Source organism: Hemiscyllium ocellatum, chromosome 14, assembly GCF_020745735.1.
Source record: "Hemiscyllium ocellatum isolate sHemOce1 chromosome 14, sHemOce1.pat.X.cur, whole genome shotgun sequence".
Taxonomy (NCBI): domain Eukaryota; kingdom Metazoa; phylum Chordata; class Chondrichthyes; order Orectolobiformes; family Hemiscylliidae; genus Hemiscyllium; species Hemiscyllium ocellatum.
The window spans coordinates 9,110,765-9,129,065 of record NC_083414.1 but is presented as its reverse complement, the minus strand read 5'-3'; the positions used below and the strand labels follow the sequence as shown (position 1 = coordinate 9,129,065).

General features: G+C 46.0%; 1 protein-coding gene across 1 annotated transcript in view; it reads left to right on the top strand.

Moving 5' to 3' along the window:
• The window catches only part of col7a1 (collagen, type VII, alpha 1), a 363,650-nt gene that overhangs the window by 301,785 nt on the left and 43,564 nt on the right, over positions 1–18,301 (top strand). The window contains exons 94-98 of the mRNA XM_060835829.1: positions 2,709–2,753; positions 5,623–5,658; positions 7,873–7,908; positions 11,601–11,660; positions 14,702–14,827. Of these exons, the coding sequence (XP_060691812.1) occupies positions 2,709–2,753; positions 5,623–5,658; positions 7,873–7,908; positions 11,601–11,660; positions 14,702–14,827 (303 nt within the window). The remainder of the gene's footprint in view (positions 1–2,708; positions 2,754–5,622; positions 5,659–7,872; positions 7,909–11,600; positions 11,661–14,701; positions 14,828–18,301) is intronic.

The window sequence follows — 18,301 nt, the reverse complement described above, 5'->3', positions numbered from 1 at the left end:
ACCCCAATCAGGGATCTCCTACTCGATGGATTTGGCCTGGCCTGCGTTCCAACCACTACAGCTGCAAATGAAGCTCTCCCTTATTGTTCCCAGTAACATCACCTCGCACTCCATTGTAACATCTGCCTCATTGATATAATTCAATGAACTACATCTTGTTTAAGACAAGGGTTCCTTCTCATTAGATTGCCATGTGGATTTCCTCTCGAGAACTTAAAACCAAGTGGGTCATAGATTCTGACCAGGGAAGAGGACGGTGACAGCAAATATACAATTGTGACTCCAAATCCACGACAATGTGGTGGACTCTTAACCTCCCTCTAAGATGGCAAGATATCCAATTCAAGGGCAGTTACTGAAGGGCATCTTGCCAGAGACCCATGATAGAATGGGTAAAAGTATAAGGCCGGATGGCAGTAGTCGAGCGGTTTTGTTTTATTCAATCAAGGGCTGTGGCTGGGCCACCGTTTATTGCCCATCCCTCGTTACCCTTGTGAGGTGAACAACACCCAACAATTGAAAGGCCCTGTTGTTCCTCAGTCCTTCTAGATTTCTTTTGAAGTCAACAGGCTCCCATCTTTACAAACTGACCCTCTTGCTACACCATCCTGTGGCAGGGTCTTCAGCGACCCTTTGATCACGTCCTTGTCATTGGCATAAGTCACACACATGCCACCCCCACCCCCCAGAGCTTAGTCGATACGATGCCTGGGAAATAAAGTGGCCAGCAAGGATTTCAGTCCAGCTGGCCTTGGATCAAGGTCAGACACTTTCCAATTGGTCATTTCTAATGATTAAGCAGAAGGGTGGCACAGTGGTTAGCAGTGCTGCCTCACAGCGCTAGAGACCCGGGTTCAATTCCTGCCTCAGGCGACTCTCTGTGTGGAGTTTGCACATTCTCCCCGTGTCTGTATGGGTTTCCTCCCACAATCCAAAAAAAAATGTGCAGGTTAGGCAAATTGCCCGTAGTGTTAGGTGGAAGGGGTAAATGTAGGGGAATGGATGGGTTGCACTTCGCCGGGTCAGTGTGGACTTGTTGGGCCGAAGGGCCTGTTTCCACACTGTAAGTAATCTAATCTAAAGTGTGTACTGGAGATTAGAGTGGTGCTGGAAAAGCACAGCAGGTCAGGCAGCATCCGAGGAGCAGTAAAATCGATGTTTTGGGCAAAATCCCTTCATCAAGAATGATCCCGAAATGTCAATTTTCCTGCTCCTTGGATGCTGCCTGATCTGCTGTGCTTTTCCAGCACCACTCTAATCTCGTTTCTAATGATTGTCAGCTTTCAATTTCAGCACATGCTGACCTTCCACAATATTGGAGACTGATGTGATGGCTGTATCCTTCAAGGATGTTGTGAAACTTGAAAGGGTTCAGAAAAGATTTACAAAGATGTTGCCAGGGTTGGAGGATTTGAGCTAAAGGGAGAGGTTGAACAGGCTGGGGCTATTTTCCCTGGAGCATCGGAGGCTGAGGGGTGACCTTACAGAGGTTTATAAGGGTCATGGATAGGGTAAATAGACAAGGTTTTTGCCCTGGAGTGGGGGAGTCCAGAACTAGAGCACATAGGTTTAAGGTGAGAGGGGAAAAATTTACAAGAGACCTAAGGGGTGGTGTGTATATGGAATGAGCAGCCAGCGGAAGTGGTGGAGACTGGTAAAATATCAACATTTAAAAGGCATCTGTATGGGTATATAAATACATAGGGTTTGGAGGGATATGGGCCAAGTGCTGGCAAATGGGACTAGATTAATTTAGGATATCTGGTCGGCATGGGTGAGCTGGACTGAGGTGTTCATTTTCATGCTGTACGGCTCTGTTGACTCTAAGTGAGAGGTCACCAAGCAGCCGGCTCTTCAAACAGCGCTGCACAGAAAGAGCCCATGGGACCTGTTCCTTCTCCATTGAACGAGTAATCCCACTTCTCCAGCTCCATCCCAGATCCCTGCAACTTTCCTTTTCTGTCAAGACTTTGTTTTACACAGCAACATACCTATGTCCTTTTTGCACAGATCCCGGACTGTATTGGAGTAGGTTCAAGGCTCAGTGGTTATTCCTGATGCCTCACTGGTTTGATTCCAGCTTCAGACGACTGTCTGGAGTTTGCACATTCTCCCCGTGTCTGCATGGGTTTCCTCTGGGTGCTCCGGTTTCCCCCCACAGTCCAAAGAGGTGCAGGTGTGACGGATTGGCCATGGGAAATTGTCTACAGTGTTCAGGGATGTGTAGACTAGGTGGATTAACCATGGGAAAAGAGGGGTTACAGGGGTAGGGTAAGGGGGGAGGATCTTCAGAGGCTCAGTGCAGATTTAACGGGCCAAATGACCTCGTTGTGCTCTGTAAGGGTTGTGGTCAAAATGAGGGTGGAACTTTATGATTGTTATTCAGGAGTCAGCTTGTAGATATTTTCCAAATTCAGATGTTATTTCACTCCTGTGGGGCAGGTGAGACTTGAACGTAGTGTCTCTACCTCTGGGCCAGGATACCTATCAGTGTTGCACAAGAGCCTTTAGGATGTTAGCCTGGGTTACCAGCCCTGTGAATTTATCACGATACCACCACCTTCAGCATGGGGATTTCCATCACAGCTCCATCGCTGACATGTAGCGTGAAGGTACAGTGCAGGCTCGGGGATTGTGATTCAAACGTTGCAGGAAGGGAGCGGTGTGTTAAAAGGGATGACCGTGTGTTTTGTTTATCTTGCCCACAGGGTATGAAAGGAGACAGAGGCATGGACGGTGCAAAAGGAGAGAAGGTATGGAGGCCAAGGCGATAATCTACTATGCACTGGATCAGTTTGTAAACACTTTACAAGAATGCAAAAACTCACAATCCCAAATTCTCACAACAATGGGAGTAGGCCATTCAGCCCCTCTGCCCCACCATTCAGTTACAATCATGCAATCTCAGTATCCCATTCTTGCCCTCTCCCCTTGATCCCTTTAGCTCCAAGGACCACTTCCAACCCCCTTTTAAATGTATCTAATGAACTGGCCCCAACGGCTTCCTGTGGGAGAGAATTCCACAGGTTCACAAATCTCTGAGGGAAGAAATTCTTCCTCACCTCAGTCCTGAATGACTTCCCTACGTCTTATTCCTTGACTGTGACTCCTAGTTCTGGACTTGCCCAACATCGGGAAACATTCTTCCCGCCTCTAGCCTGCCCAGTCCCATCAGGATTGTGTCACGTTTCTGTGAGATCGCCCCCTCGTTCTTGTAAATTCCAGTGAAAACTTTGTCGAATTCCTCCTTGAAAACATTCAATGTTTTGGCCTCCAAATGCAGAGAATTCCACTGGCTCCCTACACCCTGAACGAAGAAATTTCTCCTTATCTCAGTCCGAAACGGCCAATCCGTTTTCCTCGTTCTGGTAAACAAACGTCTGATAGAAAACTTTGGACATAATTTTCCGCCCGGTCACCCTCTCAATAAGAAAACCAGCAGCACTCTGTGCTGAAGGTCATTGATCAGGAGGGAGCAATGTTTGACTCTGGCTAATCAGTGCAAAACGGACAGGAAAATATTAAGTGGAAAGCGCTGGAGAAACTCAGCAGGTTTGGCAGCACCTGTGGAGAGAGAAACGAAGCTGATGTTATGAGTCTTTTGAGTTCAAGAATCATATCGGACTCAAACCCTGTTCCTATGCACAGAAGCTTCCAGACCCTGCTAAGTTTCTCCAGCAATTTCTGTTTTTATTTCAGATTTTAATAAAATGGTCAGGCTTGGATTTGAGAGCTAATTTCACGACTAGCCTCTGTTTTGCCCATCTGTTGGAATTAGATGGAAAGAAAATTGTATATTGTGGATTGAACAGAATTCCACATAGTCAGCTGACTGCACACCCCATTTAACACCATCTGGGAGTGGCACCCGAATCTTTCCATCCTGTTCCTGATGTTCCTGATCCAGATTCCTGATCCAGATTCCTGATGAAGGGCTTTTGTCCGAAATGTTGATTTTCCTGCTGTTTGGATGCCTGACCTGCTGTGCTTTTCCAGCACCACTCTAATCTTGACTTTTTCCAACATGTTCTGATCCTTTATTTGTACCTCACCCCTCTGGCCCTGTCAACTTTGCAACAGGGCAAGTTGAAACTTTGGTCGATTTTTGTCTTCATCAGCAACTAACGAGGGCGTTCCTGGCAAGTAGCCAGCTGCTCATACTGCTCATGATTTCCTTGGTTTGTCAGTGTTGATTTAGCATCAATGAGGTGCCTGGCCGGATGGGAATGGGGCGAGAGCAAGGGGTATGATTACATCCCCATGGGCAAAGCTGAGAATTGCCCCAAACTGTTTAGAAGTCACTCCAGCGTCAGTCCCTTCTCACCGGAACCCCCGCCCACTCCCCAAACCACTGCCTGGGAGAAGGCTTGGGTGGGGGAGGGGTGGCTGGTTAGCTCAGTTGGCTGGAGAGCTGCTATGCAGTGCAGAGTTTTGCCAATACCATGGGTTTAATTCCTGATACTGACTGAGGTCACTATGAGAGACAATTTTCCCAACCTCCCCCCTCACCAGAGGCGTGGTGAACCTCAGGTTAAACCACCACCAGTCCCCCCCTCACTCCTTGTGGCTCATTTAAAAAGTGACAACTTTACCTTCACACCTTTTTGGCAGCATGGTGGCACAGTGGTTAGCACTGCTGCCTCACAACGCTAGAGACCCAGGTTCAATTCCTGCCTCAGGCGACTGACTGTGTGGAGTTTGCACGTTCTCCCCGTGTCTGCGTGGGTTTCCTCCGAGTGTTCCAGTTTCCTCCCACAGTCCAAGATGTGCAGGTCAGGTGAATTGGCCATGCTAAATTGCCTGTAGTCCTAGATTAGGAGTAAATGTAGGGGTATGGGTGGGTTGCGCTTCGGCGGGTCGGTGTGGACTTGTTGGGCCTGTTTCCACACAGTAAGTAATCTAATCTAAAACCTGCTTGGTGGTCCAGTTGCTTTCTTGTGAAATACCACAGAATTGTTTAGTTGGCTCTGAGCAGCTAATGGGTGGCAGGTGGCACGGTGCTTAGCACTACTGCCCCACAGCACCAGGGTCCCGGATTCAATTCCAGCCTTGGGCTACTGTCTGTGTAGAGTTTGCACATTCTCCCTGTGTCTGTGTGGGTCTCCTCTGGGTGCTCTGGTTTCCTCCCACAGTCCAAAGATATACAAATTTGGTGAACTGGCCACATTGAAATGTACAGTCTAGATGGATTAGCCATGAGTTACAGGGATTGGGTGGGAGGGTGAGCCTGGGAAGGATGTCCCTTTGAGAGTTGACGGGCCGAATGGCCTGCTTTGACACTGTAGGGATTCTATAATGAAGCAGGGCTGGTGTGCTCTCGGAGATGGTAAGGACTACAGATACTGGAATCCAGAGTCAACAGATGTGGAGCTGGAAGAACACAGCAGGTCAGACAGCATCTGAGGGGCAAGAAAGTCAATGTTTCGGGCCAAAACCCTTTGACAGGAGCTGCAAAGGTTTCACCCTAAATCCTGATCCTCAGATGCTCTCTGTCCTGCTGTGCGTCTCCAGCTCCATTGACGATGTTGTGCTCTGTGTTGAACTAAATAAAGAATTTCATTTGTTTGCCCACTTCGGCTGGTGATTTTGCTCACAGTTTAAACTAGTTTTGTCTCATTCTAGGGTTCACAGGGTGAGCCAGGAGAGCCAGGGCAAGATGTAAGTATATTCCGCCTCTTTCAATCTCTCGAGTGGAATTAACATTTGATGATAAGTAGGCAGGAGCAGGAACTGACCCTTTTATTGATAAGTAAGAGACCCAATTTGTTGCAGAACTCTTAACATACTAGAGCGAGGTGGTAATTGAGATGATCCATGGTCTGGTGTGACATATTCTAATACTCGGGGGCATCCCTTTAAAGGTGAGGAGGGAAAATTCAAAAATGTAAGGGGCAAGTTTTTGACACAGAGAGTGGTAGGGGTCTGGAACGCACTGCCAGAGGTGGTGGTGGAGGCAGATACGATAGTGGTGTTTAAGAGACTTGAGGTAAGCCCATGGATATGCAAGGAATGAAGGGATATGGACCAAGAGCAGGCAGAAGGGATTAGGTTAATTTGGCGCCATGTTCTGCACAACATTATGGGCCGAAGGGCCTGTTCCTTTGCAGTACTGTCATAGAGATGTATAGCACGGAAACAGACCCATCAGTCCAACTGGTCCATGCAGACTAGCTATCCTAAATTAATTCAGTCCCATTTGCCAGCACTTGGCCCATATCCCTCTAAACCCTTCCTATTCATGTACCCATCCAGATGCCTTTTAAATGTTGTAATTGTACCAGCCTCCACCACTTCCTCTGGCAGCTTATTCCATTCACGCACCACCCTCTGTGTGAAAAAGTTTCCCCTTAGATCTGTTTTAAATTTTTCCCCTCACCCTAAATCTATGCTCTCAAGTTCTGGATTCCCCCCCTCCCCCCACGGAAAAGACCATGTCTATATACATTATTAATGCCCCTCATGATTTTAGAAACCTCTATAAGATCACCCCTCAGCTTCTAATGCTCCAGGGAAAACAGCTCCAGCCTGTTCAGCCTTTCCCTATGGCTCAAATCCTCTAACCCTGGCAACATCCTTGTAAATCTTTTCTGAATCTTTTCAAGTTTCGCAACATCCTTCCTGGAGGGAGACCAGAATTGCACGCAATATTTCAACAGTGGCCTAACCAATGTCCTGTACAGCTGCAACATGACCTCCCAACTCCCGTATTCAATACTCTGACCTATAAACGAAAGCATACCAAATGCCTTCTTCACTATCCTATCTACCTGTGACTCCATTTTCAAGGAGCTATGAATCTACACTCCAACATCTCTTTGTTCAGCAACACTCCCTAGGACCTTACCCTGTCTTTCCAAAATGCAGCACCTCGCATTTATCTAAATTAAACTCCATCTGCCACTCCTCAGCCCATTGGCCCATTTGATCAAGATCCTGTTAAAATCTGAGGTAACCTTCTTCGCTGTCCACCACACCTCCAATTTTGGTGTCATCTGCAAACCTGCTAATTATATACCTCCTACGTTCATATCTAACTTATTTATATAAATGAAGGAAAGCAGTGGACCCAGCTATAGAAAATAAGTTGTCAAAAACAGTGCTGACTTCAGCAGGAGTTATGGTGCATTAACAGCTCAGCTGTCTTACATCTGATCAGAATGTAGTGGATTCACAATTATCTCTGGAGATTTGAGAAAGGTCTAGAAGGAAACATGTTGCTAAAAACAGACACTTTTCCCTGAAGCTTTGTGCTCACCACTGGAGGGCAAAATCAACATTTGTTCTGTTTGGGAATCGAAAGAACTGTGGATGCTGTCAATCAGAAACAAAAGCAGAAGTTGCTGGAAAAGCTCAGCAAGTCTGGCAGTATCTGTGAAGAGAAATCAGAGTTAACATTTCGAGTCTGGTGTTCTGAGGAAGGGTCACTGGATCCAAACCATTAACTCTGATTTCTCCTCACAGATGCTGGCAGACCTGCTGAGCTTTTCCAGTAACTTCTGTCTTTGTTCTGTATGACTATATACACATTATATTCAGTGTAAAGATTGCTTTGCCCCTTTCTTGGTATTCTTGCAAAATGTCCTGATGAATGCAAGACCAAAACCTTCGGCAAAATGTCATTTTTCGTCAATATTAAAGCCCTGTCTGACCAATCAACTATTTGGAAATCCACTGCATAGGACAGACAGAAACTTTGGAAAAGAATTAGAATCGGAATTTGGTTTATTGCCACATGTACTCAAATGTGAAAAGTTTACAAAGTTGCAACTGACCATGTTGTCCTAGGTACAAAATCTTATGAATAAATGAGAAAAATAAAATAGTAAAACCTACTGTTTTTAATATATTTTAATACTAATTGTTTTAATGCAGGGTTTGAGAGGGTTGCCTGGAGTTAAAGGAGATAAGGTGAGTGGTTGCTGTTTGTTTTGTCGTTATATCAGAATCACGAGGAGCAGATACATCTCCTGGCCAATATTTATTCTTCAATCAACATCACTAAAAGCAGATTATCTACAGTATTGTCACATTCCTGCTTCAGGGAGCTTACTGCATTCACATGACTGCTGCAGGTTTTGAGATTACAACAACACTTCCTTTCTAAATGTACTTCATTGGTTAGAAAACACTTGGGAAGATGATAAAAAGTGGAATTGTAGTGCCAGTGTTTCTTTACTGTGGGGTGATCAGGTTCAAAAAACGAAGTATGGTTGACTGGACTTTCTTAACAATAACACAAAAATATTGAAATGGAATGTTTTGCCTTAGCTGCATATAAGGAATAGGAGCAGGAGAAGGCCGTTCAGCCCCTCCAGCCTGCTCCACCATGCAATATGATCATGGCTAATCTCCTCTCCACTTGCTTGCCCATTCTCCATAACCCTTCAACCCATTCCCAATTAAAAGTCTCTCTATCTCCTCCTTAAATTTACGCAATGTCCCAGCATCCACTGCCATGTAGAGGAGTGAATCCCACAGATCCACCATCCTCATCTCGGTTTTCAATCTGCTACCCCCCCCCATCCTAAAAATGTCACCTCTGAGTTGATGAATGCGGGGGACAACTCCGTCACCAAGGCGTGTACTGGGAAGAAGGTCATCCTGAACAGAAGGGCAGGAAAAGAGCAGCCATTCTGCCAGCAGTGTCCTATCCTACCATAATGCAGAATTGACACCACCCCCTTACCCATGACAATACCAACACACAGGTAGCCCACTCGGCCCCTCCAGCCTGCTGTGCTATTCACTGAGCTCGTAGGCTATCTGATTGTGGCCACACTCCCCCCACCTTTGAACCCTCGACACTTTTGTAGTTGTAAAGACTTTCCTGCTTTCCCTCCGGGGAGGCAAAGACCAGAAGGAGAACACCACTTTGCGTCTGTCTGAGATCTTCCTGTCTAGACCCAAAGGTGGTTGAGCAAGTTCCAGGGCACCTTGTTGACTACTAGCATTGGCTGCAATTAACCCTGACCTCTATGTCACCAGGATAATAGAATCCCTACAATGTGGGAGTAGGCCTATCGAGTCCATTTCAGCCTTCCAAAGAGCATCCCATCCAGACACACCCCTCTACCAGTAACCCTACATTTCCCATGTCTAACCCACCCAGCCTGCACATCCCTCAGCACTACAGGGCAATTTCTCATGGCCAAACAAGCAAACCTGCACATATTTGGACTGCGGGAGGAAACTAGAGCATCTGGAGGAAACCCGCACAGATGTGGGGAGAATATGCAAGCTCCACACAGACAGTCGCCTGAGGTTGGAATTGAACCCGGGTCCCTGGCGCTGTGAAGTGGCAGTGCTAACCACTGAGCCACTATGTACCTGCTCCTCATTGTTTCCATCTCGGAACAAACCTCACAGTAAACCTAAACACTTCAGTGAACCATTCCATATTAAAGATTATCTGTGAAGAGAAACTGACAACTTAGTAATGGGAGTAGACCATTCCACCTCTCAAACTGCTCTGCTGTTCAATGAGATCAGGTCTCATCTGGTTTTACCCCAAATCCACATTCCCCCGAACCCCGATATCCCCCGAATCCACATCTCCCAGCCTGATATCCTCCAAACCCACATTCCCCCGTATCCCAATAACCCCAAATCCACATTCTCTCCCATACCTCGATGACCCCGAATCCACATTCCCCTGAACCCCAAATCCACATTCCCCGTACCCTGATAACCCCGAATCCACATTCCCCGTACCCTGATAACCCCGAATCCACATTCCCCTGAACCCCGAATCCACATTCCCCCGAACTCCGGTAACCCCGAATCCACATCCCCCCCATACCCAATAACCCCGAATCCACATCCCCCAGTACCCCAATAACCTCTCGCTCCCTCTTTTAACGAGCATCTCTACCTCAAAAATATTCAAGAAGACAATTTCAAGGACTCACAACCCTCTGAGAAAAGAAAAATTACCTCATTTCAGTTTTTAATGGGTGGACCCACTCCACATCCGGCCAGCGTTGAACTCTCAGGACCTTTCATCTCTCAGGCTCCTTTTACTCTTCTAAACTCCAGTAGATACAAGCCTCACCTGTCCAATCCTTCCTCCTAATCTAACACACTTAATCCAGGCTTTAGCCTGGTGAACCTGTTCTGAACTGAGTCCCAGAACTGTTATAGTGCAGAAAGAGGCCATTCAGCCCATTGTGCTTGCACTGGCTCTTCAACAGAGCATCACTATCTGGTGCCAGTCTCCCGCTGTTTCTCCATACTCTTGCACATTATTTCGACCCAAATACTCATCCAATGCCCTCTTGAATGTCCCAATTGAACCTTCCTCTGCCACGTAGACATCCTTCCTTCAATAAAGTGACCAACAGTGTACACCGTACTTCACTTTATTGGGGAGGTGAGAGCCACATGGAATTATCACTGGACAATCAATCCAGTGACCCAGGTAACATTCTGGGGATGGGAGTTCAAATCCTGCCATGGCAGAAGGCAGAATTTGAATTCAATTTTTAAAAATCTGGAATTTGAATCTAATGATGACCATGAATCCATTGCCAACTGTTGGGAAAAACCCATCTGGGTCACTAATGTCCTTCAGGGAAGGAAACTGTCATCCTTACCTGGTCTGGCCTACATGTGACTCCAGACCCACAGCAAACTGCGATCTGGGTAATTAGGGACAGGCAATAAGCACTGCCTAACCAGTGATGCCCTCATCCCCTGAATGAATTCAAAAGAAAAAACATACAAATGCCTGTAACCTTCACCAGGCCAAGAAGCTTCGGAAATCTCTGCCCTGATCTCAGTAGGAGTAGCTGAGTAGGAAGCTGATGTTCCACGCGAAGGGATACTGACATTCACCATGGTGAGAGCTAACAAGACAGTGCCTGTATCTGGGCTTATGCCCGAAACATCAATTCTCCTGCTCCTCGGATGCAGCCTGACCTGTTGTGTTTTTTCCAGCACCACCCTCTCAACTTGTTATCATGTAGTCTGCTATTACACACACCCCATTGTTATCCACTAACAATCCCTCTTAACAGCTATTTACCCTCCCAGCCTGATTGTTATCCACTCCTTTGTCTGTCCAACTATTCTTCTCTCTCTTTAGGCTCTATCCCCATCTATCGTTTACTCCTTACCCTCTTCTCCCCCACACCCTATCTTCTGCATAAAAACCAACATTTTCCTAGCTACCATCAGTTCTGAGGAAGGGTCACTCAACCCAAAACATTAACTCTGATTTCTCTCCACAGACACTGCCAGACCTGCTGACTTATTCCAGCAATTTCTGGTTTTGTTGCCAGGGCCTAGGTCGGAGTAGTGGATAACAAGCAGGAAGGAAGGTGTTTGTGCTGTGAAATTGTTACACTAGATGTTGAGTCCTGAAGGCTGTGAGGCACCTAAGCAGATGGTGAGGTGGTGCCACCCTGCCCCACCACCCCCCCACCCCCCAGTCTGGTGTTGAGTCTCACTGGAACACTGCAGCAAGCCTCAGACTGAGACGTTGGCATGTGAATGTGGCGGTGTGCTGAAGTGGCAGACAACAGGAAGCTCGGGATAATTTTTAAGTGAAGGTTCTTGACACCAACATTCCTCAACCTGTCTCTGATTTTTCTCACCCCCAGGGTGTGGCAGGAGTCGGACAACCAGGCCCAGCTGGGCAGGCTGGACCTCCAGGACTGAAGGTGAACGTCATGTTCAGATAATTATTACAGACCTTCTTTGTGAACAAGGAGCTAAGTCCCTTTTATCTGATTATTTTGTTCTCCTTCGTAAAATAACAGCCATAAATAGTGCGTGTTAAAATTTTTAAAACTGCATGAATCAGCTTTTGAGTATTTTACCTGTGAACACTTGAATCTCACGCAGAGCCAATGCTCCTATATTTCCTTCAGCTGCCCATATCTCAGCGGGTTCTGGATACAGGCAGTACTTCTATAACACGATAGTTGCTTTCTTGTGCCGCCTCGCTTGATAGAAAAATCATGCTTTCGAATCAGCGCTTAGAGTGTTGGCGACACACAGAGGAACGTCGATTACCGGAATTTCGGATTATCCGGACAAGATCACAAGGTCCCGATGCCTGACTAACCTGTGTTATCTGGCATTCGATTATCCGAACATTTGGTTACCTAAACAAAATGCTCCCCGCCTGTGTTGTTCGGATCATTGAGGTTCCTCTGTAACAACATTCCAACTAACACACGTTTTAAAAGTTTTGCATTTTAGAAACAGTGTCCCCACTCTGTCAATCGTGTTACAGCAAATTTGCATTTAACAAAATCCACATTAAATCAGAACAACCTTTAGCTTATTTTCTGAAGGCTGATACAAATGTTTATGGGAAAGTGTTTCATTCTGCAGTGGGTTTATCGATAATTTTAATTATTTTTTGAAACCAGGAATATGAAATAACAGAATCTCTGCAGTGTGGGAACAAGCCAATGGGCTGTACAAATCCACACAGTCCTCCAAAGGGCATCCCACTCAGACCCACCCAACCTCTGTAACCCTTCATTTCCCACAGGTAATCACCCAACCTGCACATCCCCTGGACACAATGGAAAATTCCTGTGGCCAATCCACCCTAAACTGCACATCTTTGGGCTGTGGGAGGAAACCAGGGAGAATGTGCAAACTCCACACAGTCGCCTGAGGGCAGAATCGAACCCAGGTCCCTGGTGCTGTGAGGCAGCAGTGCTAACCACTGAGCCACCGTTCCACCTTTTCTGGTTTATTTCCGAAGGATGGGGTGGGGGGGCGAGTGTGTTCTGTGGTGACCAGCACCAATCAGTGAGAGAACTCACTGGACCACCTGATGAAGGGCTCTTGCCCGAAATGTTGATTCTCCTGCTCCTCTGATGCTGCCTGACCTGCTGTGCTTTTCCAGCACCACACTCTCGACTCTGATCTCCAGCATCTGCAGTCCTCACTTTCTCCTCACTGGATCACCTACTAATCCTCTCATTAGGAGCTGATAGGTGAACAAGAGTGAGTATCAAGGCTTACTCAATGGGCTCCAGCTTCATTCACCTCCCTGCTGGGTGGAAGGGAGAAGGGGGGGTCTCAGAAGGATGTGAGGCAATAGAGAGGGGTGGTCTCTGAGAGATTCCCCATCGTTGTCTCCAGTTGCACCCAGAATGGGGCAGTTCTAGGCAGCATCACAGCCCAGTTATCAGGTTGCTATGGTTCCCAACTCAAGCAAATGTCCATCTTCCTCTCTAGCCAGAGCAGCAGGTGATTGGGGTTGTGAAGAGTTTAGTTCCTTTAGTGGCCATGAATCGATCGCCAAATGATCTTCGTTGCCAGTGAATTGAGAAACTCACCAATGGACCTTCTTGTCCAGCAGAGGTGACATGGCAGGGGTGAGTTTCCATCCAGGGCAAAAATGTCCCACTATTTCCCTTTCTTGCCACCTCTCTTACTACCTCCAGGACAGGAAAAGCACTTCCATAGGAGTAGGAGGAAGCCATTCAGCCCATCAAGCCTGTTCCACCATCCAACTAGATCATGGCTCATCTACCCCATTGCCAAACTCATATCCCCAGATGTCTTCAATATGTAGAAATCTGTAGAAATGATTTTTGAATATAGTCACCAAGCTGCCAAACTCTGAGATAGAGAATTCCAAGACTCCATGACCCTTTGGGTGAAGAAATTCATCCCCATCTCACTCCTAAATGACCTGCTGTTTATTTTGAACAGAGTCATCCTTCACCGGCCAATCCTGCAGATTACTATTACAGCCCATACTGAAGTTTAATCCCTATTAAGGAATAAGGGGGACTGAGTAACTTTGGCTGTGGATTATTAATGTTACAAAGAAAACTGGAGTAGGCCATTCAGCCCATCAACCTCATCATAATTGAATACAATCACAATTGATTGAATATTTCAATGCCTTCTGCCCACAGTATGATGTCTTTGGACTAGTAATCCAAAAAGCTCTGCTTGATGTTCTGGGGGCTGGGTTCAAATCCCACCATAAGCAAGAGGTGGTATTTGAATTTTATATATTTTATTTAAAATCTGAAACTAAGTGCACCTCTAATGTTGACTGTTAATTGCTGTAAAAACCCATCTGGTTCACTAATGCCCCTAAGGAAAGGATTTCTGCCACCCTTACCCAGTCTGGCCTACATGTGACTCCATGTGGCTCAGTGGCTAGTTCTGCTGCCTCACAGTGCTGGGTACCTGGGTTCAATTGCAGCCTCAGGCAACTGTCTGAGTGGGGTTTGCACATTCTTCTCGTGGATTTCCTCCGGGTGCTCCGGTTTCCTCCCACAGTCCAATGATGTGCAGGTTAGGTTAACTTTCCATGCTAAGTCACCCACAGTGTTCGGGGACTTGTAGGCTAGGTGCAGTAGTCATGGTAAATGTAGGGGAATGGGTCTGGGTGGGTTACTCTTCAGAGGGTCAGTGTGGACTTGTTGGGCCAAAGGGCCTGTTTCCACACAGTAGGGATTCTGTTCTATGATGATGAGATCTTCAGGTGGTCACCTCTGGGCAATAAATGCGGGTGATGTCCAAATCCCACAATCGAATAAAGATAACTAACCCCATAACCCTCTACATCATTGATAATCAGAAAGGTATCTATGTCCAGTTTAAATGTACAAAAACACTGAGGTTCCCTGGCTCTTGGAAGTAAATGATTTATAATGACATTGTTGGATCTTTTCTCATTTCTAAGTGAAGAACAAGATTTGTTTTTTAATCTTTTCAGGGTGATTCTGGTTTTCCAGGACCTCCGGGTCCTCCGGGACAGCAAGGGCCTGTTGGTATCTCTGGACAGCCGGGCCTAAGAGGAGAAGTTGGACTTCCTGGGCCACAGGGGCCAGCAGCAGAGAGGGTAAAGTGGAGTCCGGGCCCGCAATCACCTTTACAATGTGGCTTTAACCGAAACTAAAAGGAGGCGTAATGGCCTTGTGGTATCGTCATGGATTGGCCATCGAGAGGCCCCCAGTATTATTGAGGGATGTGGATTCAAACTCCCTGCCCTGCCTCCGCCCCCCCCCCCCAAGCAGCTGGTGGAATTTAAATTCAATCCATTGATAATTCTAGAATCTAAGAGTAATCTCAGCTATTGTGATCAAGACAACAATTTTCAATTGTTTTCAATCTGTCTGGTTCACTAATGCCTTTGAGGGAAGGAAATCTGCTGTCCTTACCTGGTCTGGCCTACATGTGACTCCAGATCCACAGCAACATGGTTGACCTTTAACCCCCCTCTGAGTAATTAATGATGGGCAATAAACACTGGTCTAGCCAATGACACCCATGTTCCATGAACAAATCTTTAAAGGTTAGCACATCATGGCCACAGCAACCAAAAACAGCTCAGACATTTGGATGTTTTGCCTTTTTTTTTCTGCACGATGTGTCTAACACTGGCAAGGCCTTCAATTGTTACCCATCCTTAATTGCCATTAGGAATGTAGGGACTTGTCTAGGCCATTCGACCCCTCAGATCTGCTCCACCGTTCAAATAAAATGATGAGTCTATAGCCTAATTTTGTCTGCCTGCTTTGGCCTGTAACACTTGATAAAAGTTTGTCTGTCCCATTTTTAAATTTAACACGAATTAGCATTGACTGCCATTTGTGAAAGAGAATTCCAAATCTCCATTACTCTTTGTGCACAGAAGAGCTTTCTAACATCGCTCCGAATTCTCAGATTATGCCCCTGGTTCTAGAATCTTCAACCATTGGGCTTCGTCTGTCGTCATCTACTCTGTCATTCCCTGTTGATATCATAAAAACACTCAGTTAGATCACCCTTAACCTTTGAAGTTCTGGAAAATAAAGGCCTAATTTGTCTAATCTTTCCTCATAAGTTAACCCATGAAGTGCTGATATCATCTAGAGGCATCATTCCCTCCAAGGCCTATTTATCCTTCCTAAGGTGTGGTGCCCAGATCTGCCCACAGTGCTCCAAGCGGGGTCTTGCTAGGGTTTTGTATGACGTTTGCATTAGAAAACTCATTTTGATATAAAAGCCAGCTTTCCATTAGCCACCTTGACTGTTTTCTGCACCTGTACTTGGCATTTTAAAGAGCTGAATCCTCAAAATCCCACTGGACACCTATTGTATTTAGAGTTTAGATTAGCGTGGTGCTGGAAAAGCACAGCAGATCAGGCAGCATCCGAGGAGCAGCAAAAATCAATGTTTCGGGCAAAAGCCCTTCCTGATCTGCTGTGCTTTTCCAACACTACTGTAATTTTGACTCTAATCTCCAACATCTGCAGTACCCACTTCCACCTATTGTATTTAACTTTGTGCCTTCTAATACATCCACTGATCTATTCTTTACAGTTTGAAATGGATAACCTCGCCCTTGTTTATATTAAAATCCATCTGCCATAACTTTGCCCATTCCCCTCAGTCTTTGTAATTTTATATTGTCGTCAACCCTGTCTACAGCTGGTTCTGATACAATGCCATAGATCTGCGTGTTCTTGTGCAATCTCGCTTATAAGAAAAAGGAGCAAGAGCCACACCTTATAAACTAATGGGGCTAGAATTGCGTTATACCCAATACAGGTAAGGATACTTCACACTCTGTAAACAACGGTCTAAATTCTTCAATCGCGTTGTAGCCAATTTGCGTTGAACACGCTTACGTTATAGCAGAACCGACTGCACAGTGCTGTACAATTTTGTTGGCAGCAAATGTGCATATTAGACTTTTTATCAAAGTCGTTAATGAATATTATGAATAATTGAGGCCCTAACTTAGATTCCTGCAGGACATCACTGGTTATGTCCTGCCTGTTTGTGTACTTGTTCATTATTCCAACTCTCTTTCCTGCCATTCAACCTGCTTTCTATCCATGTCAGTAACGTGCCCTCAACTCCACAGGTTCCTATCACAGAAATTCACTACAGATCCACTGACAGCACCTTCCAAACCCATGCCCTTCCATCTAGAAGGACAAGGGCAGCAATACATGGGAACACCACCCTCTGCAAGTTCCCCTCGAAGTCACTCACTGTCCTAACTTGGAAATATTTCACCATTCCTTCACTGTTGCTGGGTCACAATCCTGGAATTCCCTCCCTAATCGCATTGTGGGTCAACCCACAGCAGGTGGACTGCAGCGGTTCAAGAAGGCAGCTCACCCCCAGCTTCTCAAGGGGCAACTGGGGACAGGCAATGAATGCTGGCCCAGCCAGTAACACCCACATCCCACAAATGAATAAATTTAAAAAATGCTAACAGCCTCTTGTGTGGGACTGTATCAAAAGCATCTAGAGGATCATATAACCAGCACCCACTGAGTTACCTCTGTCCACTCCTCTTGAACTGAGTAGCCTACTCAACTATGTAAGTGGATCAGATGAGAGGCAGCCATTGGTGGTGGATACAGCTGCAAAGATCCAATGGGACAAAGGTACAGCATGAGGAGGGGAAACAATGAACTGATAATTGTTTCTTTATTAATTCATAAGATATGGGCGTCATTCCTTGGGCCAGCATTCTATGCCCATCCCTAACTGTCCTCTAGAGGGCAGTGTCAATCACCTTGCTGTGGGTCTGGAGTAACGTGTAGGTTAGACCAGGTAAGGATAGCAGCTTTCCTTCCCTCAAGAACGTTAGTGAACCAGATGGGATTTTACAACATCGGTCACCATTGGATTAATTTCTGAGTTCAGCTTTTCATTAAATTCAACTTTCAGCACTTGCTGGGTGGAATTTGAACCTCGATTCCGAGAACGTTAATCTAGGATTCTAGCCTGGTGACGATAGGCTCAAAAAGCCAGCGAATGAAACAAAAAAAAATCATGTTCTAGCCACGGATGGCCAGTCGGAGTCTGAAGTGGATATAAAATGAGTGGTAATAGCAGAAAGTGCTGGAGGAACTCAGCAGGTGTTGGCTGCATCTGTGGAGAGAGAAACAGAATTCATGTTTTGAGTTCAGTATGAGTATTCGTCCAGATCTACAGCTGTTCAGGCTAAGTACTGTGTAGTATATCAGCCTCCCCTACATAGAATCACATGAGAAGGAAACCATTCAGCCCATCAAACTCTGTCAGTTATTTTAAAGAGCTAGTAAATTGCTCCCTCTTCCCTGCCCCCGCCCCCCACCCCCAATTCTTTGCAATTTTTCTGTCTTTAAGTATTAAGTTATGTCCAGTTCCCTTTGAAAGGTTATTGTTGGGTGTGCTTTCATCACCCACTCAGGAAATAAGCATTTGCCAATTGAAGAAAATTCTCCTCGCTCTGCCCTCTGTTTTTTTTTGCCAATTCTAGGTCCTTCCATTTCTGACGCACATAATTTTAAACATTTCAGCATGACACGTACCCTCCTGGTCAGGGAAAGCT